The sequence below is a fragment of the Aptenodytes patagonicus genome, chromosome 12, assembly GCF_965638725.1.
Source record: "Aptenodytes patagonicus chromosome 12, bAptPat1.pri.cur, whole genome shotgun sequence".
Lineage (NCBI taxonomy): Eukaryota > Metazoa > Chordata > Aves > Sphenisciformes > Spheniscidae > Aptenodytes > Aptenodytes patagonicus.
The window spans coordinates 10,728,928-10,753,658 of NC_134960.1; the positions used below are offsets into that span (position 1 = coordinate 10,728,928).

The window sequence follows — 24,731 nt, forward strand, 5'->3', positions numbered from 1 at the left end:
CCACCCCGGGGGGGGGGGCCTGCGACGCCAGCCCGGCAGGAGGCGAACCCGAGCCACAAACTTTTATTCTCAAACTGTAACAAACAAAAAAATTTAAGAAACAGAGCAGAGTCCGGGTCCCCAGTGCCCCCGGCCATGGGGAGGCCGGCGGGGGCCAGACGGGGAACCAGCCCCTTCCGCGCCGGCGGCGATGGCCCGCGCTGGGGCGGGCGTCCCCAGCGTGACACGAGCAACCAAAACCACCCCCCCTCCTAGTGCCGGAGGGGCACCCGCGGCAAGGTCCAGGGGTCCCCCGGGGCCACCATTAGACAGCGGTAGTCCTGCCAAAGAGGGGCATGGAAACCGGGAGGTGCCAGGGTCCCGGCTCATAGGTGTCCCTGCTGCTGAGCTCCGAGTCCGTCCAGCTGGGAAACATGCGGGGGGAGCACTCTGCCTGCAGGTAGAGGTCCGGGCAGGCAGGGCCCGGGCTGGCCGAGCGGGGCAGGTGCAGCGCCGAACCGTAACCGGCATCCAGGAAGAGGGGTTTGTAGCTGGGGGGCTGCTCCTGCTTCTCCAGCCGCTCGTGGCTCAGGAAGGGGGCGTTGATTTTGCGGTAGAGCCCCCGCGTGTCCATCAGCACCTCGCTGTATGGCGGGGGGGGCTCCGCCATCAGCAGTGCCTCCTCGTAGCAGGGTGGCTTTGACAGGTCCGACTCTGCAAGGCAAAGCCCCCCCCAGACCCCCGCTGCCATCAGCGCTGCGCCCCGGCTTTCGTGCCGTAGCCCCCCCAAAAAAGGGGGAAGCGTGCGCTTCTGGGGATGCCGAGAGCCCCTCCCCCACTCCTTACCGTGCCGGCAGCTCCAGGGCCGGGGGGGCGGGATGTGGTGGGGGTGATGATGGTGGGGCTCGAGGCGGAGGCGGTGGGGAATGGCGATGCCGGGGGGGCTGCCCCCGTAACCCTCGTAGTGCAGCGGCTCCAGCTCCAGCGCGCGCAGGCTCTGCTCCCGCAGCCGCTCCTCCTGCTGCCGTTTCACCCGACGCCGCAGGTAGCTGCAGAAGCAGCACAGCAGCACGATGAGCCCCCAGATGAGCCAGAAGCCCGCGAAGCAGGTGAGGAAGGTGTAGGTGCCCTGGGACATCACCATCTTGGCTGCCGGCGCCGGGGGGGAGGCCCCTGCCTCTCCCTGCCCTCGGGGTGGGGGATGGGATGCTCAGGGCGGCGGCAGGGCCAGGGCAGGACCCAATGCTGTCAGGGCCGCTGAGGGCATCTCCCTGGGCCGTGCCTGGCGGCGTCTCCTCCGGCCTGTGGGCGCGCCCGCCGTCAGGGGTCCATCCTCGCCATGGAGCCGGGGGGGGGGGGGGCTGAAGCGGGTGGGTCAGGCCTGGGTGGGCGGCGGGGTGGGGGGCCGGCGGGGTGGGCGGTGGGGGGATGGGGCCGGCGGGGTCCCGCTGCCCATCGCTAGGAGGTGGCCGCTGGGGAGGGGGCCCTGCAACGAGACAGACGCGAGTGTGAGCGTGGCGGGGACGTGGCCGCCCCGTTCCCATGGTGACTCGCTCCACATACGCAGCGGCGCCCGCAGCTGGCGGGGAGCCGTGCCCAGCCCCATGCGCACCCCCGCCGTCGCCCCCACGACTGCAAACCCGCACCCCCCCCAGCACCCCACCATGGCGCTGCCGGGCACCCCAGGGCGGGAGATGGATGCTGCAGCCCCGCGGCATTGACGCCCTCGAGGTCACGGGGTATCCGCTGGCATCCCCCCCTCCTGCCCACCCCAAATCGGCTGCAGAGTCCAGGCAGCTCAGCCCCCGCGCCACCCCACACCGCCCCACAGCGGGGTGCCCCGGGGAGGAGGAAGGACGTGCGGAGCCAGCGGCCAGCTGCCTGCGGCACGTGGCACTCGCGGGAGCACGTGCATCACGGCCATTGCTGGCTTCGCGGCCACCAGGGAGGGTCAGGGGATGGTGGCACCCCAACACGGCGATGCAGGGAGGGGTTTGGTGGCGATGGGAACCATCATCCCTGCCAGGTCCCTGCCTTTAGGCAGGTTGACAGCTCGGTCACGTCCAGCCGAACACTGAGCAGGAACAGCGTGTGCTGGGGGGGGGGGGTGGGCCGTGCACATCAGCGAGCGGGGAGCAGCACCTATGGGTGCTCGCAGGCAGGCACGTAAGCACCCGTCAGGATTATTATTATCGTGGTGTGGGAGAAAACGGGCTCACCGCCGGGGAGCGGGGAGGAGGGCAAGCGCTGGAGCAGCAGCGACCGAGGGCACGGTGACCGCAGAGGTGCCGCCGCTCCCACGTGCCTCTGCTCAGCGAAGGGCAAAGGGGCACGGGGTCCCCGGCTGCCCCGTGAGGCAGGGCCACGCTGCCGGTGAGGGGACCGTGGCGGGGCCACTGGTGCTGAGGGGGCTGTCAGGGCAGCGGGACCGAGCCCAGCCGGAAGGAAGGAGGGATGGGGGAAGGAAGGGGCTGGTGAGCCCTGGCCACGCTCCGGCGGGCAGTGGGGGCTACTCCATCACGCAGACAAAAGCGGGGGCAAAGGCAGCGTCGGGATGTGGGTCTTTCGGGAGGGGGTGCCCCTTCCTGGGGCGCCCCAAGCTGCCACCGCTGCCTGGCTAAGGCCAGCTCCAGGCGGGCAGAGCTCGCCAGCCCCGGCTGCAACAGGGTCCCTGCCGGCAGCCTGGGTATCCCCGGGGGGGCACCGCGCGGGAAGGGCCGTGGGTCGAGCACTGGGGTAACGGCCGGGGGAACACCGGGAACCGGGGCAGGGCGGGCTAGCGGCGCCTGGGGACCGGGGGCGTTTGCAGCCGGGGCGTGCGGGGGGAGCCGGGCTGCCGGGGCCGGGGACGTGCGGGCTGGGGGAGGCGCGGGGCCGGGCTGGGAGACACCCACGCCGGGCGGGGAGCAGACCGGCCGCTCAGCTGGGAGCTGCCGCCGAGCCGGGCCCCGCCGGTACCCTCGGGCCGCGCCGCTGCCCCCGGCCGCGGCCTGGGCCCCGCTGCCCGCGTCGCATCCCCGTCCGGTGCCTCCGGCGGGAGGGGGACACCCCGGCGGGGACCTCCCCGCTCCCGGTGCCGGGCGCGGCAGCCCCCTCCTCCTCCTCCCCCGGGGCGCGCGCCCGTCGGGGACGGACCGGAGGCGCGCGCCCCGGTACGCGCCGCGCGCCTCCGGCCCGGCCCCCGGTTGCCGGTGGCGGCGGTCCCGCGCGCCCCCGCCCCAGCCCCGCTGCCTCCGCGCCGCGCAACAGGCGGAGGCGCCGCGCCCGCTCCCTCCGCGGCTCCCGTTACCGGCGGCGGCGCACGTGGCTCAGGCGGCGGGCGGCGGCGGCTCCATAGGGCGGCGGCGGCGGCGGGGGGGGGGGGCCCGGTGCGCGCCCGGTGCGCAGCGCCGCCGCCGCCTCCCGGCGCTGCCTTTGTCTCCGGTGAGCGCTCCCGCGCCGCCGCCGCGCGCCGCCCCGCCCGGGCTCCCGCCCCGCCGCTCCGCCCCGCCCTCGGCTCGGGGAGGGACCCGGCGGGCTCCCCGCACCCCCGCCCCGGGACCCGCCGCCGAGCGGGGGCTACCGGCGGGGCCCCGCACGGGGCGGGGGGAACGGGCACTGCCACGGGAATTCCCTCCCCCCGGGGAACGGCCGCGGGATGCCGGTGGCGTGAGGGCCGTGGCAACCCCGGGGGTGGCCGCGGGAGCCCCACGGGGTGGGGGCCGGGGATCCCCGGGTGACGACCCCACGGTCCGGTTGGGGCGACGGCCCTGCGATGCCCTGTGGGTCGATGCCACGGGCTCCCCCATCCGGTGGCCATGCACTTGCCCCGGGGGTGGCCATGGGGCGCCAGGAGGTGCCAGCCACCCACTCCCCCGGTGCCAGCCGCAGCCTCCTCAGGGGGTGACGGCCAGCGCAGCTCAGCCTCTAGCGACACCTTAATGGCCCCTGCCACAGCCTGCCAGGGTGCTGCAGTGGGACACCTGGCTGTGCCGGGCCGGGCCGCCAGCCTGGCCCCGAGGACAGCAAGGGTCCGAGGTGGCACTGGGTGACACAGAGGGCTGCCCTGGGGGCACCCCGCATCTTGGGGGGCTGCTCTTGCGCCAGAGCAGACCCCTTGCCGGCCTGGCCTGAGCGCTCGTCCCCCTGCGCGAGGGCTTCCCCGGCTATTTGCTGTCAGGGGGGACGTCACCGGCTGTTCTCTGCTGCACCCGAGGCCGGTGGTCACGGCCCCCATAGGAGACCCCCCCCGGGCTCCTTGGGACTGCGCCCACCCCAGGGCCGAGAGAGCACCCGCTCTCCCTTCACTGTGCCCCGGTGCCGCGGGGCTGTGCCAGGAGCAAGCGGGACTGTGGTTACAGGGCAGAGCTGTGCCAGCCCTGGGGCCACAGCGCCCGCTGCGTGCCAGGGACAGAGGCCGGGTGGGTGACCGGCTGCGGGTGCCCGGTGGGGGTGCCCCACGCAGGCCGTGACCCCGCCGCCGCTTCCTCCCCGTGGGTGGGGTGGCGGGCGCCCGCCACGGCCGCACACAGAGCGCATTGTTCTGCCGGGGCCCGGCCGGAAGGACTTCCTCCATCCCGGCCAGGGGACGACCCGGGGAAGCCGGGCGCCGGCAGCCTGCTCCCGCCGCGGCCGAGCAGAGTGGCTCCGGCAGCCGGCCAAGCCCTGCCAGCTCGCTCGGAGCGGGGCTGTGGTGGCCGCGTGTCCCCCGGCCCCCTTGGCTCCGGCCCTGACTCACCTTGCTGGAACTCGTCTCCCGTGATCGGACCTCACAGCGCGGCCGCGGCAGCCCAGCAGTGCCGGCGTGACGGTTGTGGGGGTGCCCGAGCAGCACCCACGGCGGGCAGGGAGCTGCGGCCATGCAGGGGGGCTTGGGTGCTCCCTTGGGGCATGGGTAATGTGGAGGTGGGGGGCACGGCGGGGCCCGCGGGCATCGTCAGGCGAGGGGGAGGGCAGGCGGGGGGAGCCAGGCCTCCGGCCCCGCCAGCGCCGGGGGCCAGGAGCTGCCTTCCCCTTCCCCACGGCAGCGGGGGGAGGCAGGCGGGGGAGCGCTCCCTGAGCCACATGGTGGGCTGGAGGAGGAGCCGTTGCCCAGGCAACAGCTGAGAGCATCCTTCACCCCTGAAAATCGTGTGCCGGCGCTGCCTCCACAGACCCAGGGCTCGGGGCAGCGCCCAGGAGCCCCCAGTGCCCGTGTGCCCACCCAGAGCTCACCCAGGGCCCGCCGTGTCCGTGGGGCCCAGAGCCACTGGCTCTGGCCGTACACCAGCACCCCTTCACCCTCACGCTGCTCCCCCCCAGCAAGGATAGGGATGGGGACAAGGCACCCCCCAAACACCGGGGCACCGCTGGGCAGGGGGGAGCTGGGGACAGGCAGAGCCCCGTCCACACCCTGCTCACGGCTCAGCCACGGGCTGCCCACGCCCCGGCCCTGCCCACAGAGCCACGCTGACCGTGTGACAGACACCACTAACACATTGGTGACCCCAGCACCTCCATGCCAGGGTGCAGCAGCCCAGGCAGTGCCGGCAGGGCGGCATGAGCATCCCTGACCGGTGCAGTGGGAGCAACCATCCCCAGGCAGTCCCCATCCCCCCGCCCTGCCTGCCTTCCTTCCATGGCTGCAGAAAATTACTGGATTTTACCCCAAGATGCCCCCTCCGAGTGTGAGAACTCCTCCTCGGCCCGCTCCCATAGCAACTGTTCCCTAGCTACCCAGCCGCACTTGCTATTCTCATCCCTGTGCAGCTGTGTGCGGCCCCCCGGCGCTGCACACGAGGCTGCTGACGCTGCCGCCAGCCCTGCCACCGACCCCGGACCCCAAACCCACCCTGACCAGGCTGTCCCCCTTGGCACGCTCCCCCGTGGCAGTCATGACCCTAACCCTGCTCACACCGTGTCCCCTCTTCGAGGGGCTGTCCCTTGGGCTAAGGAGGCAGTGCCCCATGCTGGCACAAGGCCCCCCCTGCATGGTTGCCCCCCGAAGCAGCGATGCACAGTGCCCAGAGGGGAGCAGGACTCTGCCCCCAGCCCCACAGCACACCCGTGACAGCCCAGGAGGGGCTGTGCCGAGGGCAGACAGGGGAGCAGGGGGATATGCCCCAAAGGGGACCACAGCAGACACGAGCACCCCAATGGCACAAGGCCTTGTACCTGTCACGCCCCTGCACCGACCCAAACCACCCACCAGAAGCCAGCGAGGGCCACCCGCTGTCCCTGGGGCTCAGCATCAGCCCTTGCCCTGGAGGGCAGCCCCAGCCCTTCCCTGCAGGAGAGGAGCACCAGCAGAGCCCATGGCAGCCCAGGAACTGGGGTCCCTGCACCTCTCCTCCTTACAGCCACCAACACTGTAGGGCCTGGAGCGGGTCCCCCTTGACACAACAGCAATACAAGGCACAGCGAATCTTACACTTAACAAAAGGTTAAAAATTTAAATACTCTCCAACTTTAGTGCAAGGCAAGCAAATGATACCACAGGTCCAAGTAGGTGCTCAGCCCCCCCGGGGGGCCTGGCTCAGAATGAGCATGAGGCAGCAGCACGCACGCGTGTGTGTACATACACACACAGAAGAGTCGAGTTATTGCTTGGGACACAGCTAGGACAAGTGTGCACAAGAGGGGACAGGACAAGCAGAACAGAGAGGTGGGCTGAGTCCCACACTTCTCCCCAGGGACACGCAGGGCTCTGGCCCCTCCAGTCCTGCCCGGCCCTCAGGCACAGGAGCTGTGCTGGCTCCTCAGGACCCCTGGGGACGCACACTAAGCCACTACAGCGGGTGGGCTGGTCCCGGCCCTGCTCACTCTTGGATCACAGCTCACAGCATGACCCCGGGAAAGGACATTCCCCTTACCACGGCTTTGCTCCCCGAGAGCAGAGTCCCTTACGTGTCTGCTCCTCCGATACCTAGCCAGGCCTGCGGACTGCAGCACCCCCAGCACGCAGAGACGGCTGGTCCGGAGCTGGTGGGACCGCACTGGGGCCGTCCTGCACCATGCCGGGGATCAGACCGACCCTTTGGACCCACAGCGGGTACCTCCTGAGCAGGTGTTGTGGGAGCGGCTGTGTCCCGCTGTGCCACAGGCAGCCTGCTGGCGGTCTGGAGAGGGGGCCGGGATCAGCTCCCTGGAGCTGGCAGCATGTGTGAGACGAGGCAGGAGGAAGCAGGCTCCGGCAGACAGGGAAGCGGGGATGAGGCAGCGGCGCTGTGCTGCCAGGATGCAATGGTAGACGCTTTGGCACAGCGGTTTCCTGTGCCTCGGGGCTGAGCAATGGACTCCGCTGGAGCCAGGGATGCCTCAGCACGGCCAGAAAGGTCCAGGAAAGAGGCTTTAAACACCTGAAGGCACAGAAGGCCTCTGCCCAGGACTCCCTGGAACAAAGCTGGGACCGTCACTCCCCCCATAGGAGGACACTTGTGCCTGTGACAGGGTGGGGGCAGTGCAGGCCCCCACCTATAGATTAAAAACCGACATGTGATATGTACAGACCGACATATATAAATATACACCAAACCTGCAGTGCCGCTTCGGCACTGTGGAATGTGTCAGCAGAGCTGCTCCAGCCTGGCCTCGGCCCACGCTGGCGCAATCCCTCCCTCCCACCCTGGGCCCAGGAGGGGAGCAACAGCCGGCGGGCAGCAACAGCACAATCCCAAGCGGCAGATTCAGAAGCATCCAGGTCTGTCTTGGGGATGAGGGCTTGCCCATGGCCAAAGGCGCCTTGGCCCGAGCCGCGTGCTGCTTCCAGCCCTGGAGCCATCCTCACAGTCTTCAAATACAGACGTGTAAAGCTGTAAACAAATCCACCTTGCGGGGCCGCCTCTACCTTTGTCCTTCAGGCTGGGCTGTTGTTCTGCTGGGCACCTGGAGAGGTAAGGGGGTCCTGGGGCTGGAGAACAAGTTGTGCTCTACAGCCGGGTGGGCTCTTCCTCGCTGTCACTGCAGTTTCCACAACAGTCCTGAAGTCAGAAGGGCAAGGAGAAGGAGGAGGGAGAGAGAGGAGCACAGCAAGCAGAGGGTGAGCATGGTCACACAACCCAGCCTATACAGCTGCCCTCTGGCAGGGAAGGGCCAGGCCCCCCCCCGGCCTGCGTGTGGGAGAGCTACATGGAGGCAAGGGGCTGGAGGGGACCCCCAGTCTGCAGAGAAACAATCAAGCTGCATCTGGGGGTTCAGCTCCTGGCAGACAGACTGGTGAGCACGCAGCTGACTAGCTCAGAAGCTGGGAAGAAGATGGGCTCTGTGGACTATACAGCCACCCAGGCAGACAGCTCAGTGCCAGCAGAGATGATCTGCCCCGCTCAGGGCTCAGCCGGCCGCAGAAGCAGCTGAACCTTTTTGCTGGAATGGGAAGGATTCTGAGCATGGGGCAATGCCAAACACTTCATGGTTTCTCAACCCTTCTGTGTGTCCTGGACATCCGAAGAGAGGAGTGAAGGGAACTTCCCACAGCCCCCTGGGAGCAGAGCTCCCAGCAGCGGCAGTGCAAGGGGCAGCTCTGGCTGAAGCTGAGGGCAAGGCCTCCCCCATGAAGGCAGCGAGAGCAGGGAAGCGGGATTAGTGGCTCAGGGGGCAGTTAGAACAACAAGCAGCTTGTGCTCTGCTGGGGGAAGGGGTTAGGCACTGAAGGACAACACTCCTCTTTCCCAGATCTTGCCACGTCCGCGGGCCACCAGGTATTTCCCTGAGCAGAGCAGCCAGGAGAGACTGCTCACCTCTGGAAAGAGAAAACATGTGGCAAATCACAGCTCAACCCCTGCCACAGGCACCTGCCCATCCTCCAGCAGGTCCTGCCTGCCTCAGGAAGGGCTGGGTATCTCAGCCCAGAGCTGGCTCTGGCTGGGGCAGCCCACTGAACAGTGAAGCACAACTCAGAGCTCGTCGGGGAAGCAGGAGTCAGCACCAGGTGGCTGAGAGTGGGTCCAGAGCCAACCGCGCTTGAGTCCCACAGCTGCAAGCAGCTGTCGAGAGGCAGCAGCCCAGACTTTGCCAGTCCTGGAAAGAAGGCAAAGACTGTTCTGGGCAGAGGAGACAGGCAGGCAAGCAAGCCCGTAACAGCTGCAAGACATTTCCGTTCTCCTCATCCCTCGAAAGCTCTGCTCTCTCTGCCTGCTCAAGGTCTGGCAGAAATGCTCTGGGGAGCCCAGGAGCCCATTCCAAGAGCAAGGTCTTCTTTAGGGATGGTATTATTCATGTAGGAAGGGAGCAGACTTGCTATTTTAGTGCCTTCAACAACATCCCTCTGCCTGTGTGACTGCAGCACATTTAGCCAGGACACTCCATCCCAGCCCCCTCGACTCCCCCAGCATGGGGAGTGGCAGCCAGGCGAGGGCTGGCTCCCTGCAGCCTTGCGTGGGTCCCCCTGACAGCCCTGGGGTCTGACCACCCAGCACAGGGGGAGACTGCCTGCTGCCCTCTCATGCCCACCTCCCTGCCAGATCTGCCTGGCACAGACAGGAGCAGGCTCATTGCTGCTAGAGGACTTGCTGTGGAGGAAACGCTGGGCAAACACTCTTACCTGTCTGCTGAATAAGCGCTGGAGTAACCCTTTTTTGGGCTGTGGAGAAGGCTGCCCTTTCCAGTCCAGGTCTGGGGGCACCGTGCCGTCTGTGCTAAAGACATTCAGCTCCTTAAAACACTCTGTCTCGATCATCTGGAAGAGGGCACAGATGGCTGCAGTGACTACCACACAAAGCCTGTCACCGAGGGCCCAGCAGAGTGCAAGAGCAGCCGGCACAGCATGAACTCTGCAGGACACTGCACTCTGCCATGGTGGGCACAAGCAGGAGCAAAGACCTGTCCTGCAAACCTACCTCATTCTGCCAAGGAATGGGCACGCTTCCGGTAGCAAACTTCTCATAGAAGTCATTGTCCGTGGGCTCCAGCTCCACCCCTTTCACTGTGGAGAACTGCTCGATGTCCAGAACATCCTTGCAGTAGATGGCCTGGGGCTAAACAGCACAAAGACTGCTCTAATGCCAGGCTGCATGAAGATACCACCACCTCAAACAACCGTGGCTCGTGGCCAAGCCTAGGCCCCCTCTCCCTGCAGCCCAGAGCTTGCTTGACCCCTGTTCTGCCAAGCTCCAGAAACAAGAGGGAAGGGGATGGGCGCCATTTCCTCAGGTGAGCCACCCCAGGGCTCCTGCTTCTCTTGACAGCGCCAGTGACTGAAGAGGTCAGAACACGGACAGGCACTTACATCTGGCTTGAAGGGGGGGTCCAGCATGCCTGCTTCCAGCCTCCTGAAGTTGAGGTGCTTGAAGAGAGGATGCTCCTTCACTTCCTTGGCCCCAGCTCCTCGGCACCCCAGGCGCTCCAGAGGGTCTTTGCACAGGAGCTGCAACACAAAGGAAATCAGTGCCCCAGGCAGAGCGTGCTTCGGGCAGGAGCAGCCCTGAGGTTGGCCAGGCTCCTGCAGTACGTCTCTAGGGACGGCACGGGCCCGCTAGACAGCTGGGAGAGCGAGGAAATAAGACACTCTGGACCCCCCTGCGCTGCCTTATCAGAGACAAGGGAACCTGGCTGCCACCAGCACCTCTACAGGGAGCAGCCTCGATGTTCTCCTGCTGTGTGCAAAAAGGCTGTGGGAGCAAAGGGACAGGGACGCACGCTCGTACCATAGTGCAGAGGGAGCGGGCACAAGGCGAGAACTTCTCTGAGTACTCCTCCTGCACTTCTTTCACCAACCGCTCCACCTCCTCCCGCTTGATCTTCTTCTTACGCTGCTGGAAGGGGGACTGTCCCTCGATCATCTCGTACACCAGGCAGCCCAGAGCCCACCAGTCTGGGCTGAACGTGTAGCGCTCATTCTTCACCACCTCCGGAGCTACACAGGAGCAGGGGTGAGGGACATGTGAGCGCAGGGAGAGTGCGTGTGCAGTCAGAGTCCACTTTTTGATTAAACCGGGGCCACTTACCCATGTAGCCAACTGTTCCCACCCGGCCCTTGATTGTTTGGCCCTCCGGCACGTGCACAGCTAGCCCCAGGTCTGAGATACGGATGTGACCTGCATGGAGGAGGCGGCAAGTTAACAGGACAAGGTCAAGGGGCAATGTTTGAAGCAGACAAGAACACAGAGCAACCCTGGTTCAAGCAGAGGAAGAGGGAAGGACTCAGGCCCAGGGCTCCTCTTGACCCTGCACTTACCATGGTCATCCAACAATATGTTCTCTGGCTTCAGGTCCCTAGGAAGGAAGGGACTTGATTAGCAAGAAGCCTGTTGTCAAAGCAAAGGACGCAAGTAACAGCGACATCTCAAGAAGTCAAATAAGCAGCAGAGGGATGCAATGCCCCTGCCTCAGGCACACAGATAATCTTCCCCTCACCCCTGCTCTGGAGTTAGCCCTGCAAGCTCTCCTCTCCCGGGCAGAGGCAGGACATGACAACCTTCAACCCTCCGCAGGGAAGCAGTAAGCCTGTGGCTGATTCCCTCTTTGCAGGTGCAGAACTCACTATGGGACAGGCCGTGCAAGAGAGAAGGAGCAGAGGCTGCTTCTGCTTGTCCTGCCCCAGGGCAAGGCATAGGGTATGACTAGAAGGGACTTTCCGGCTCCATGTTTAGCCATGCTATCCCTAACGCTGCATCACACAACCTGGTGAGTACAGTCATACAATCAGCTTGTTCTCCCTCCTGCCCAGCTCTCAATCTTGAGTGTATCAGGGCAGCCTACCCTCCTTTGTTCTAGTGTCAATATTGCCCGGGGAGTTAAGCACCCAAGTGCCTGCCCCGAGGCGATCATAGCATGATCACATCCTGTTCTTGGTGATCATTTACCAGCACGAGGAAGCCGAGCTAAGCTCTCCCGTCTCTCCCACGAGATCAGCTTTCTGTTCCTGATCCCCTCTCACCCAGCTCTGTGCTGCTTTCAAGCCTGAGCTTATTTTCTTGAGCAGGCAGACCCAGCTGGGCTAGTAAGAGCAGCAGGAACCCTCTTGCTTCTGCAGCCCATGCAAGATCTCCCAGCAGGGGCCAGGCAGCGCGCACCTGTACACTATCCTCTCCTGGTGCAAGTCCTCGAGGCCACAGCAGATCTCAGCAGCATAGAAAGCTGCGCGGGGCTCCTCGAAGCCAGCCTCTCCCATGTGGTAGATATGGAACTTGAGGTCCCCTCCATTCATGAGGGTCAGCACTAGGCAGAGAGCATCTTTAGTTTCATATGCATAGGCTAAGCTCACCTGCAATTCAGGGCAGAAAGGCTGTTAGAAGACACAGCTGGAAGAGGGAGGTGCCCACGCTCTGACGGACACTTTGTCACCCAAGCAGCCACTCATGGGCAGCAGGACTGGGCCTTTGCCAGTAGAGGAGGCAGAGGGGGAACTGTGCAAACCCAGGGAGGACGTGGAAGTGCCCAGCAGCCCCAGCATACCCCCAGCTTTCCTCAGACAGGGAGGACACTATTTTCCCGAACCAGAACTGCTCCCCTCCGGGGGCAAACAGAACCCAACAGCAACCCCGGGGAAGCGTCTGATGAATCCTCTGTAAAGAGAGGTTTCAGGCTGTCCACACCTCAGTGCAGCCAGGGAGAGAGCTCCCCACCACACAGCTCAGGGCTGGGCTTCTGCCCACTTGGCTGTCTGGAGAGACAGTTCTCGCTGCTTTCTTGTGCCCCAGAGGTTAAGAAGGTGCCTGTGAGACCACATGGGTGTTTGGGCCTCACTTTGGGGGCATTTACAGCATCTTGTGGAGGCACTAGGAGGTCCTGCCAGACCCCAGCCTTGTGAGAGATCTGCAGCTGCCAGAACCCTACCCCATGGGCAGGGCCTGCTCCTGCCTCTCCACGCGGGGTGAGGAGCACAGAGGTGCTGGGCCGGCTGGTTGGAGGAAGAATCAACCACCGCAGCGAAGTGAGAGCAATTCCTATGTACTTACTACAAACCTACTGTTCACTTTTTCCAGGATCTGTTTCTCATTCAGGGCCATGGCCTCTCCTTTCCGCTTTTTGATCCGTTTCTTCTCCAGCTTCTTGCAGGCGTACATCTTCCCCGTGGCACGCACTTGGCAGGCACAAACCTGGAGGGGGGACAAGGCTCAGCACCCTCCCGCTGCCATCTCCAGGGTGGGGGTCTAGGTTCTGCTCTCAGGAAGAGGCATGGGAAGGCAAAGATGTCCCTGTCCCCGCCTCACTCTGAGGTTAGCGAGAAGCCCATTGTCAAAGCAAGGACACAGGGAACAGCGACATCTCCAGATGTCACAGACAAGCAGCAGAGGGCTGCGATGCCCCTGTCACCTGTAGCAGCACCACGGCTGGTGCCTGGGAAGACAGAAGGCCACTCCAGAAACAGAAGGAAGTCTGACAGTGACAGTTTTCAGGAGTGCAGTTTCCCCTGCCAAGACACTGGGAACAAACCTGACTCTCTGCCCAGGCAGCAGTACGCACCACAGGGCACGTGCTACCTACCCTGTGCAACACCTTCCACACCTCCAGTGCTTGGCAAGAGGGGAGCTCCTGCCCCTCAGGGGGGAACTGACAGATCATGCAATGCCCAGAGCACAGCAGTGCCCAGCACAGGGCCCCCACAGCCCCCCGAGCCAGCAGCACCTGCCTCTAGGTGCTGGAGCAGCTTGTGGCACCCTGACGGCCAACCCAGGCCCTACTGGTAGAGCAGGCAACGGTGGCTGCCTGGTACCCCGAATGCAGAGGAAATGCTGGTCACTCACCTCCCCAAAACCGCCCTTGCCCAGCACACGGTACTGGCGGAAAGTGTTTTTGGTCACTGGCTGCCTGTGAGGGAAAGGAAACTGGAGTGAGATGGGAGCAGGGACAGAGCAGGGCCTGAAGCCCAAACCACCTCCATGCCCTGGCCTGACAGACTGTGGCCCACCCCAAAACCCCTGCTCAAGCAGAAGCAAGGCTGGGGCTGCTGATGGTGCCAATAAAGGGCCCTGAAGGAGAGCAAGGCTAGGCCCTTGGCTCCTGCCAGGGCCCAGCACGGGAAGGAGCCCGAGGGACCTCTCAGGCAGCCCATGCGAGCGGGGCACAGGTCTCCCAGTGATGCCGGGGAGTGTTACCGTTCCAGCCATTTCCACTGCAGGAAGCGGTTGAAGTACAAGCTGTCGAGGTAGTCGGCAAAGGGAGCCACACTCAGGTAGTCGTGGATAAGCCTAGGAGAGAGCAGAGCCAGCAAGGTTCCTGAAAGCTGCTCACAGCCATGGAAAAGGCTGGCAGTCCAAGGAAAGAGGAGGTGAGCAGCCCTGAGCAGCCGTTTACTTTGCCATCCCCTCACCCAGCCTGATGCTGAATCACCCACATACCCTGTGCAGCCCTGGCCCAAAAAGCCCACCCTCCGCGCTAAGTCTGATGCAAAAGGAACGTTGGAGGTACCGCTGTGATGAACACAGCACCCTGGGATGGGGCTGGCACTAATTGTGGACTCTCAGCACCAGCCCGGGCTGCGGGACAAAGAGGGACGATGGGACTCTTTGCAATTGCCTCTCTGCTCACAGGGCAAATGCACACTCAAGGCTGTAATCAGCTGCCGAAAGCTGCTAGCAATGTTCAGCACCAGGCGCTGAGTTGTTCAGTTTCAGATGAATATCCAGCACAAAAGGCCACAGGGGATCCTGCTTGAGAGAGCTAACTGCCTCGGAGACCAGTGCCAGGGCTGCCCAGCGGAGTAAAGAGCCTTAGACATAGTGTCTAGACTGGAGACATGCATCAAGGAGAAGCGGATGGGCTCTTCCCCTTTCAGAGCTTGCCAAGAGCAGGCAGGGCCCAGCCTGGAGGCTCTGCATTCAGACAGTGACACTAGTTACCACACACAGAGCTAACGCTCCCCAGAAGACTGCAGCAAACCCATTGCCACAGCCCTGCACTCGATTAGGCAATGTGCTCCAGCTGCTGTTCAGGGAGGGGTGGAGGCTGTAAGCCCGGTTTGCCTAACAGCTTCCGCTTCGCACCCAGAGCCAGGACCTCAGCCACTGCTTCTGTGATGGGAACAGAAGTGACCTTAGATCCCTGCAGCAACAGCCAGTGTAACTAACCACAACGGCCACATCTGCGGCCAGCGGGAGAGGACAGCTGGCACCAGCACTGCAGCTGTCAGCTCTGCTCTACGGGTGCCTACGAGATCCTGGCACAAGACTAGGAACAGCATGGCCAGATGGTGAGGCTCGCTGAAACGGGGTCTTCCCAAATGGCAACTCAGACCCATGGCAGACTCAGAAGAGCGACAGAGGCTTCTGCAGCAGCTTGTGGCTCCCAGAGCCCACAGGAGCTCCCTGCACTTGCTTTCCTGTAGCTGTGCTGCAAACTGCTAGCCAAAAACTCCCCAGGCCCCAGCCTTAGCACCAGCCCTCGCTCTCCTGGAGGAAGGGACCATGAGGGACAAGGTGAGTTAGCTGCAGCATCTACCCCGTGCCATGGTGCGACCTGCAGGCAGGCCCCAGCCCTCCAACTTACTTAGTGGATTCCTTGAAGAGCTCCTTGGAAGGTTCCTGCTCCAGCCTCTCACAACAGCCATCCACCAGCTGCGAGGGGACTTCAGGCACATGGTCCTCACTCTGGGGACAAAGGGATGGAGTCAGACATAGGGAGCAGAGCACAAGGATCCTCCCAGGAAGGAGAAGCCCACAGTAACAGCACACAGGCGGCCATCTGCTTTACAGCCAGTGGGAAAAGCAGCAACGGTCACTTGTGAGGTAGCAGGGTGGCTCTGTACTCTGCCCTCACCATCCTGCCCAGCACATTCACTGTGGCAGGACATGGGTAATGACAGCTGTCAGCTTTCCAACTGCTCTACCGTTGCAGGCAGGAAACACAACCTCCTTACTCACGTTTGGCTTCAAGTACTTTTCAATCAGGTGCTGCCCACATTCCTTCCGCTTCTCATCTGGAGCCACTTCGTACCCTGCCTGCACAGAGCAAACAGCATGAGGAGCAGGTCTAGCCAGGAACCGAGTCTTGCTACCGGGCAACAGCAGCAGAGCAGCAACACCCTCTGCCCAAGGTTTCCCATGCTTTCCTGGAAAACCAGATCACCAGCAAACAGCTCCCTAAGCAAAGGCCCAGCCTTATCTTGGAGAAACTGCAACTCAGTTTTTTTCTCCAGGAAAACCCTATGTGTCCAGAAGTACCTGGAAACTGCCGGAGCACCCAGGGCCAACTGGTCCATATCCAGGGTGCCAAGAACATCCCTGCCTCCCCCATCGAAGCCCAACGGGCTTTGCTCTTACCACGGCATCCAGGAACTTGACGCAGCGTGACAGCTCAGGTCGTGTCTCGCAGAACTGCCGAAAGAGCATGTGCCCAATGGGCTGCTTCTCACATAGGCTGTGGTAGTCCCGCTCTGCAAATGTGGAGAAGACTACTCACTGCCAACCCCCAAGGAGCAGTCACAGCCCACCGTCCCAGGCACAGGCGGCAGTGGGGAGGCTTGTGACTTGTCAGCTGGCTGCTCACAGGTCCCACCAGCCTGAGACTCCCAGGAGAGTGAAATGCACCCAATGGGGACAAGTTCCCCTACGGAAGATCCTCTTCCCTGAATGAGGTTTGACTTGCTGTTCTGTACAGCCTGCCCCTCCTGTTTCTAGCAAGGGATCTTCGTGTCTCCTACTTGCCTGGAGGCTCTCTTCTCAAACCTCTCCCCAGGAGATCGACCGACTACTCCAGACACACAACTTTCCTTGGAACATGAGGAACACACCGAGCTTATTTTGAGGCAGATCATCCAGGCCAAGAGTTGCTCTGATGACTCCTACAAACCACTTGTATTCCCAAAGGCCCTGCTGGAAGCAGCAGCATCAAAATGGAGGGCAGCATTTCCACAGATGTCCTGTTAATGCTGCACACAGCAATTAGACGCCCCCACTCCATGGGACAGCCACTTGCTTGTACGTCAACTCCTACTGCTCTCTGGAGCTCGGCTTCCCTGCTGATTCCTCCTACCCCTCTCTGAAGCCTGGCAGCCCAGGCACAAACCCCTTTGACTATCCAGAGCACTTCCAGTTCTCTGCTTTTTTTTCCTCCCCTTCCACTCATAAGATGTTGTCTGATCGCGGGCCAGAACAGATTTCTGTTACAGTCACTGCCATGAAGGGCTGTGGGCTGCAGATGTGCAGCTGTCCACCGCCTCGCAGGGGATCTTCCAGCACTCCCTGGGGCTGGGTACTGCCGGCCTTCCCCTCCCCACGCAGTAGTTTCTCCCGAGGAAGCTGCGGCTTCCTGAGGGTGCATCAGAATGAGGAGACCGGGCTGCGGTGGGGGAGGAGGCTGCCTCGCCAGCTCCGCCGCACCGGCCGGTTTCCTTGTGTCTGCAGGGGAAGGAGTTCTCTTCAGCTGGGAAGGACAAGAGCTTGCTGCCAGTGAGATTGGAAGCTTTCGGCTGCCCTCGCTGCTGCCCAGGCTCACACAAGGTTGCTGCCTGCGGTCAGGGCACACAAAGCTTAATTCTGCAGTGGGCAACCAGCCCACCATGCCCATGGTCCGGCCAAGCCTCTAGAATAGGAGAGAAATGCCTTTCTAGCAGGCTGCGAGGGGAAAACAAAACCACTCCAGCCAAAGAGTGACCCAAGCACAAGGATCGGGGCCATCTTTCCCATGGGGAAACCAAGTGAGGCGGCTGCCACCTGGGCCAGAAGCACTTCTCGCATGCCTCCCCAAGGGGAAGTGGGGACACGGGCGGTGACAGCCAGCTGCTGGGAGGGACTTGCCTCCCAAAGCATCACAAGGTCACTGTCCCAGACAGTGGGACAGCAGAGACAGACCACCAGCACTCACCACCGGCAAATGGGCAGCACAACAAAGGTGAAGTTCAGTGCTGGAAAACATGCCATGACACCCACAGGAAGGGTGGCTGTGGGCAGAGGATGGGCATCAGCTGAGGGAAAGCTCTGCTGAGGGCACACAAGTCAGAGAAGCAGATAGGGGTTGAGATGGCCAAGATGGGAGCTGCAAGGAGAGCCCAGGCTAGAGCTGAGTTCAGTGCTCAGGACCTGCTCCAGAGAGGCAGTCTGCAGAAAAACCAAGGTGAGAGTCTCCATCTGATTACACTTGGCTGTGAAGCCGGCCCCGGGAGGTGGTGCACGGCGTGCACAGCAGCAGAACCACGCTGTTGTAAGCTTGGAGGTTACAGTGCGGATGATGGAGGTTGAGTTATTCCAAGTGCTACAGTCCCATGTGCCCTCAAAGGGAGCCACTCGTCTCCTTGGGGCTGCCAGGACCTGGGAAACCTGGGCAGGGTGGAACTGGGGACTGGAGCTGCAGAAACCTCCCAAACCCTCTCAGCCCAGTGACACCTGCTCTGAAACAAGGCCAGAGCTGTGCCACTCTCCAGCTGGCAGCTGAATCCGGAGTGACAACTTTAAAAAACTCTTCCCTTCCCACGAAGCAGAGCATTCCCACCCTCCATGCCCCAAAACAATTTCACATGATCTCAGGACCAAGCCTGCTGCACAAACAACATTAAAACCATGAAGAGTACAAAGTGCAGTATTAAAATGACAGGCCAAGCCCTGCCCAACTGTACAATTCTCATCCATACCGCACAGCAAGAACCCAGTTTTGCCCAAGTAAAGCTGCTGCATTAGTGTTAGAAGCCAAGGTCTGCAGAGCAGGGCTGAATCCCAGCCAGGGAGTCCAGAAGACATTAGCTGGACCTTTGTTAGTTATGCAAAGGCACCCCAGAGCGATGCTCCAAAGCTCTGCAACACCGAGCAGGTCTGTTTGCACAGAGAAGGGTGCATATCTCTAGTGAAGCTCATCACAGTCTGGAAGGCATGTGGGTACAGCAACAGGCACTACCCAGTGAGCGCCATGCAGCTGTGACTTACCCACCCGTTGTTTCTTCCCTACACCCTGAGCTCTGAGTGACTCTGGCCCGGTTTTGGCCAACATGTGCCCCGTTATATGTCCCTGACCCTCGCGGGACTCAACTGCCTTCACGTGCACCCAGCTTTGGGTGGACAACACCCACACACGCTCACCCACCGGCCCCGCTCCGGAACAGAGCCCGGACGCTGTTCAGCCCCTGCCAGCCACCGCATCTCACCGAGGGTTTGTCGAAGATCCTCGCAGAGGCTGATGTGGGGGAACTGCAGCATCTGGCGCCATTTCTTACTCTTGCCTTTCCGGTTTCCGCCACCACCTGCAGGGCACACAAAATTGGTACCATGAGTTATGAAGCAAGGACATCCAACTGCAGCCTAGCCTTACCAGGAGCTTAGAGAGGAGACACCCTCTGTCCATTTACACAAGCAAGCCCAGGCAAGGAAAACAAGACTGAAGTGGTACCATCGTCTCCTGGCTGGCGGAACAAAAGCACTGGAGCCTCTGACTGCCAGAGGAAGCGGACGGAACAACCACTCTGGCTGCTGAACAAAGTCACAACCAAGAACACGAAGACCTTTCACCTGGATATCTCAGTGATTCGTAGTCAGAGTGAAGAATCGGGGCTGGGGCAGGAGTGCCTAAAGCCACAGGTTACTCTACGCCTGCACAAGAGTTCTTGGCTCCCAGGCCTGTCCTCAGGACCTCTGCATAACTAATCACCTCTCGAGGCCAAGCCTTGCTTGGTGTGAAGCTCTTCTGCTGTAGTAAGGATGTTCATGCCACCTACTCATTCCAGACTGATTGCTTACTCCAGGGAGGGACTCTCAGAGAGAGGACACAAAGCTGGGAGACAGGAATTCCTGCTCTAATCCCGGCTCCACAGACAACTCACTGCATCGCCCGGGGCTCATCACTTCAGTTTCCCACCTGTGAAGTGGGGACACTCCCACCTTTCTCCAGAGATAAGCCAGCCTCTGAAAAGCGAGATCCAAGAACTAGATATTATTCCAACTTCAGTTGCTGGAGTAAATGCCCAGTGCTGTAGGACGGGGTGGGAAAGCTTCTAGATAGACCAAAAAATTTACATCACAGCAAGCACTAAGTACTGAAATACTTGTCCGCCTGGTTGCTGGGATCAGCCAACCTCTCCAGGGATTGCCTTTCCCCCTGCCCAGTGCCAACACACACACAATCTCCCACCTCCCTTTGGAAATACATTAAACCACCCTGCCAAGTCATGGCTTTCTGAAATCAGGGGGGGCTGAACATCGTTTATCAGTTCTTGAGAAACACTTTCATAACACTTTCCTCCACTGCAGATGCAATTCAGCCCCTAATCCTAGACACAGTCCCCGGGCATCCAGCTCCCCGTGCCACAGGAGGCCTTGGTTGGACAGGCAGGTGGGACGGGGCCATCACAGCCGGCCTTCTTCAGGGCCAGCCCCCAGGTCCGAGCCCCTGGCATGCTGCGGGTTGCTGCGCTACATTTGCCCCGCACCAGCAGCTGGGCTGCACGATTGTACAAACTCAGGAAGGAAGTGACTCAAGGGTAAGCAGGGGTGGAAGAAACCAGCAGCAGACACCTTCTTGTCAGCCACGGCTTGCAGCAACGAAACGGACGGGGACAACTAAGTGAGGGCACAGGAGGACAAGCCATCCCACCCCCATGAGCACTCAAGGAAAGGCAGAGTTGTGCCCCACAGCGCCCAGAGGATGAGGACCGGCAGCTTGCATTTCCTTGAGTTGTTTGCTTTGAAAGGAGGCTCCAGCACCCTTCACGCAAGGTTCTTCCCTACCCTCCAGGCACCGCAGCAAACAGCCCAGCAGGGAACTTGTCTCCGGCACATCAACCTCCCAGCACCCCCGTCTTGGGGACGGGGCAAGGGGTGGGCCACCTCCACCCAGAGCTCACCACAGGGGAGCTTCAGGGCTTGGTGATACCTCAAAGCTGGTCTGTTGTTCCTCTGCCAGAGGCCAGCAGGCAAGGGGGACGACGGGGGAAGGATCCTTCACCTTCCCTGGGCCAAACCCTCCTAGAAGAGTTTGAAGGGAACACAGAGCATGGTCATCCTATGGCAGCAGCTGAAGATGGCTGTCAGCAGCCCCCCCCCCCCAGCACGTCCAGGGAAATCTCAGCCCCGCACTCCCACACCAGACCAGGAGGCTCCCAAAAAGGCTAGGCTGGAGCAGAGCACATAGTGCTGCTGGACCTGGCCAGCAAAGCGGCTCCGTCCTGTCACACAGGCTGCCAGAGCTCACCCCAGTGGCCACCACGGCCACCCAGCCACCTGTGGCTGTGGACAGGCAGCACAGCCACCTGCGGCTCTCGCAGGCCAGGAACCGTCCAGCACAAGTGTGCCAGTGGATCGTATCTGCCTGCAGCAAAACTACCCATCACCTGCCAAGGCTGAGGCACCAGAGGAGCACTGGGAAGCACCGCAGCAGCCGTCCCATGCCTCGCTCTGCGTCAGCAGCCAAACTCCGCTCTGCTGAAGGCACAACAGGAGCCAGTCTCCTGGTCATTCACTCTGAGAGAAGCAGGGTCTCGTGTCTAGAGGTCACAAACACTGCTGTTTCTTTTGTCTGGATTTGGTTTTGAACCAAACCTTGCCATTATGAACCATAATGTCATGGTCCACCACAGTCGCCATGCCTGAAGTACCTACGGTAAGTCTGATTTTCAAGCAGCTCAGAAATGTTTCTGCCCATGTAAATTTAATTTCGTTGCTCTTTGCTCCCACAAATCTAATCTCTAAAGCCCTCTAACTAGATTTCAGCAGGCCCCTCAGGCTCCAAAATGACTTGGTCTGGCCGGCTGCACACCGTGGGCCAGAAGGGACTGTACTTCCCCATCACTTTACGTGATCTAATGAACTCCCCGATGCCTGGCTGAACCAGATCTTCTCTGCAAAGGACCAGGCTCCTGTGTGACAGGCTTCCCAGCTCTCTCCTTAAGCCATCCTGAGGCTTCTCTGCACGGCAGGCTGCATCCCCCACCGAGGCCCTGGAATTCAGCCATGACCCCTGCAGCAGCAGGAGGTTTGCGGCCCCGCAGCAAAGCTCCTGGTGCTGAGCGGACCAGGGGCCAGGGTTGGTGTGAAGGTGGTGGAGGGGTGGGGCTCACCGCCGCAGTTTCGGGATCGGCCCTTGTGTGGGAAGCAGCAGTTTACCAGCCTGAAATCAACTTTTTCTCCTAAAGCTGCTTTGCCCCCCTGCCAGAGGAGCAAGAGCAGCCTCAGGAACGGGCAAGGCTGGAGGCTGCCAGCCCCGGCGGGAGGCAGGCGGGGGCTGCGGGGCGGTTTCCACACGGAGAGGCGGCGAGGCCACCCTAGGAGGGCTCAGCCCCCCCGGAGGAAGCACAGCACGGGGCGCTGAGCAACCCCCGGCTGCCCGGAGCAGCGCCCCGCGCCGGGGCTCCACTTAGGGCCGAGTGCTTTGAGGCGGCCTGCGCCCAACCTGCGCCGTTACCTCGCCGTTCTCAGCAGCGCTGCGGGCCCCCAAGGCCGCGACCCCCCGGGAGGGACAGCCCGGGGGCGAGTCCCGGAGACAGACATCGCCGGAGCCTGCAGCCCACCTGGCCGCAGCCCAGGGGAGCGGACGCTGCTCTAGCAGGCGGCCCGGCGGGCTCACGGCTCAGGCTACCGGCCGGCCGGCACCTCCCGGGCGCCGGGCTCGCTCCGCGGCCGGGCCGCCCAGGGCCTCCCCGCGGCCCCCCCTCAGCTCCGGGCACCGGCGTCCGCCCGGCGCCGCCGCTCACCTTCGCGGGCCTTGAGGAGGACGGTGTTGGCGACGATGTTCTCCAGCTCCATGGGCCCGGGCGGCGCCGCCGCCGCCTCCCGCCCGGCTCCGCGCCGCTCCCCTCCGCTCGGCCCGCGCCCCGCCGCCGCCGCCGCCGCCGCCGCCGCCGCGCCCCGCCCACCCGCGCCCAGCCCGCCAATGCCTGCCCACGCTCCTCCCGCGCCGCGCTCCCATTGGCCCAGCCCCCCAGGAAGCCTCGCCCCCTCCGCCGCGCCGCTGCCCTCCCGTTGGCCCCGCGGCGGGCGGGGGTGTGGGAGGGCGGGGCGGGGAGAGAGAAGCGCGCGTCATTCGGCGGCCATTGGCGAAGCCCTGCCGGGAAGCGGGGGCGGGTGCTGATTGGAGGGCGAGGTGTCACTCAGGGAGCGCAGCGGCCGCTCCGGGAACGGATTGGGCGAGCGTCAACGGCGGCCACCACAGATCGGGTTCCGCCTTCTCCGGCATCTGATTGGGTGCAGAGATGCCACTCCGCTGCTGACTGGGTTGTGATAGGGGCGTTTTGTAGGGGGTGGGGCCGCGCGGCCGTTTATAAGCGGGTGCTGGCGCCGGGGCTCTCCGGAGAGTGTGGGCCGGGCCGGGGACCCGAAGGGGGACATCCCCCCCGGTGACTGCCGGGGCTCTCCGAGCTGTCCTGCGCTCCTCTTCAAAGCAGCTGCGTGTCGAGGGGAGCCTTCCCCCTCCTCGCAGCCTGGCCCCGTGTTTGCCGTGGCCTCAGTAAAGTCTTCCAAGCACCCGCGTGTCCGGTGTCGGTCAATCCCCGTGCCGCAGGGTGGGTAACGCAAGCTCCGGTGCTGCGCCCGGTCACCGCTGCGGTGGAGATCTGGGGTTTCCTCACTGCGGTTCGGCCCCATCCCTTGGCGTTGGGGGGTGCGGCGCTGCCAGCCTCGTCCTGCTGGGGCTGACCCCAGCGGCCGCTCGTGTGCCGTTCTGATACTTGAGCTCCTCTTGCTGCTCCTGCAGGCTTTTTCCCTCTGTTGATTTGCTCTAAAAGCCCCTTTTTTTACTGCTACTTCAATTAGCAGCAGCCTTACCCTGTCCAAAAACAAGCTGCAGCGTGGGAACCTCTCCCTGCCTGCTCCCCAGCAAATGTCATGGATTTCTCTGCAGAGCTCTGTCCTCCTCGGGCACCCCGCGGTGGTCTAACAGCCCTGCAGATGACCTGCCCGGCTCCCTGCTTCTCCTAGGTGTAAAACTGCTCATTAACTCTCTTACCCGTTAGCAAGTTGTGCCTGCCCCACTTCCTGCTCCTTCCGGCTTTCGGGTGGGGACGTCACCTCCGCCTTCCGACGGCTCCCGTCTCTCGCTCCAGCCCACGGTGATGCCTACCTTCCGCCTTGCGTGCGGCGGCTGGTGGCAGTGGGGCTGCGCCGGGTGCGAGGTTGGTGGTGGCCAGGGCATGGAGGAGCAAGTGGTGATGGGCAGGTCCCTCCACTGGCCTCTGTCAATGACCTGGTGGTGGGGGCCAGGCTGGGCCCCCGAGCACTGCTCGGCCGGGCTGTGCTAGCGAGCAGGAGGGGAGAGGTTCATGTCCTCAGGCTGTAGTGAAGCTGATAATAACACTAATTATCCCAAGCACTTGTTGCCCGTGCAATCGGTACTGACTGTGGTCTGCCGTGCCCTTCAGCACCCGCTGGAGATCAGGCGTCGCATCTTCTGGTTACGAACCCACAGCGATAACGAGGAGGAGGAGGATGTTTTGCCCTGCCATACCTCGGAGGTGATCTCCCATGTCACTCTGCCATGAGGGATGAGGCCATGCTGCCAGCTTTCTTCTTTTAGAGCTGCTTTCCTTCTGAAGGCGGCACTTACTGAATTTGAGCTTCAAATGCAATGACTTTGTTTCCAAGCATTTGCACGCTTAACTCTTAGGTTGCTACTTTCGGTTTCCTCCCAGCTGGCATTTTGCAGCACCGTTCCCACCACTGGCAAGAGTCATCGGCCACGGGGCGCTGCCGGAGCAGTGCGAGCGTCCAGAGGGGTCCTGATGTCCCCAACAGAGCTGGTAGCAGCCCGGGTAGTGGAACCGGCGCTCTGCTTTTTACCTCTGCGGAGGAGATGTGGCTGGAGAGGGAGAGGGCTCCAAACCCAAGCCTATCAGGGGACTAATTCAAAATAATCTTGAAAAATTGAAGAAAGCCTGAAAATGCAGGATGCAATTCCAGGCAGACGAGTGCAGGTGCTGCAGTTGGGCAGGAGTAATCAGTGCTTCG

At 62.5% G+C, this 24,731-nt stretch overlaps 2 protein-coding genes across 4 annotated transcripts; both read right to left on the minus strand.

Annotated features, from left to right (window-relative positions):
• Window positions 1-48: 48 nt before the first annotated feature.
• PRR7 (proline rich 7, synaptic) lies at window positions 49-1,304 on the minus strand. The gene is made up of 2 exons (XM_076349950.1): window positions 826-1,304; window positions 49-693 (listed from the first exon to the last, which is right to left on the minus strand). The coding sequence occupies exons 1-2, from the start codon at window positions 1,121-1,123 to the stop codon at window positions 305-307; spliced, it is 687 nt and encodes a 228-aa protein (XP_076206065.1). The 5' UTR covers window positions 1,124-1,304; the 3' UTR covers window positions 49-304.
• A 5,076-nt stretch (window positions 1,305-6,380) lies between these two features.
• Window positions 6,381-22,570, minus strand: GRK6 (G protein-coupled receptor kinase 6). 3 transcript variants are annotated; one of them, XM_076349949.1, is made up of 16 exons: window positions 22,484-22,570; window positions 18,947-19,042; window positions 16,134-16,246; window positions 15,735-15,812; window positions 15,361-15,461; window positions 13,971-14,063; window positions 13,620-13,683; window positions 12,842-12,971; window positions 11,946-12,090; window positions 11,108-11,145; window positions 10,878-10,967; window positions 10,578-10,786; window positions 10,160-10,297; window positions 9,771-9,908; window positions 9,476-9,610; window positions 6,381-7,916 (listed from the first exon to the last, which is right to left on the minus strand). In XM_076349949.1, exons 1-16 carry the CDS (start codon window positions 22,533-22,535, stop codon window positions 7,866-7,868), a joined length of 1,671 nt encoding a protein of 556 aa, XP_076206064.1. In that variant the 5' UTR covers window positions 22,536-22,570; the 3' UTR covers window positions 6,381-7,865. The 3 variants fall into 3 exon arrangements, with proteins under 3 accessions (XP_076206064.1, XP_076206062.1, XP_076206063.1); XM_076349947.1 differs by having other exon boundaries at window positions 11,946-12,136; window positions 12,831-12,971; XM_076349948.1 differs by lacking the exon at window positions 6,381-7,916 and adding an exon at window positions 8,331-8,674 and having other exon boundaries at window positions 11,946-12,136; window positions 12,831-12,971.
• Between the last annotated feature and the right edge of the window lie 2,161 nt (window positions 22,571-24,731).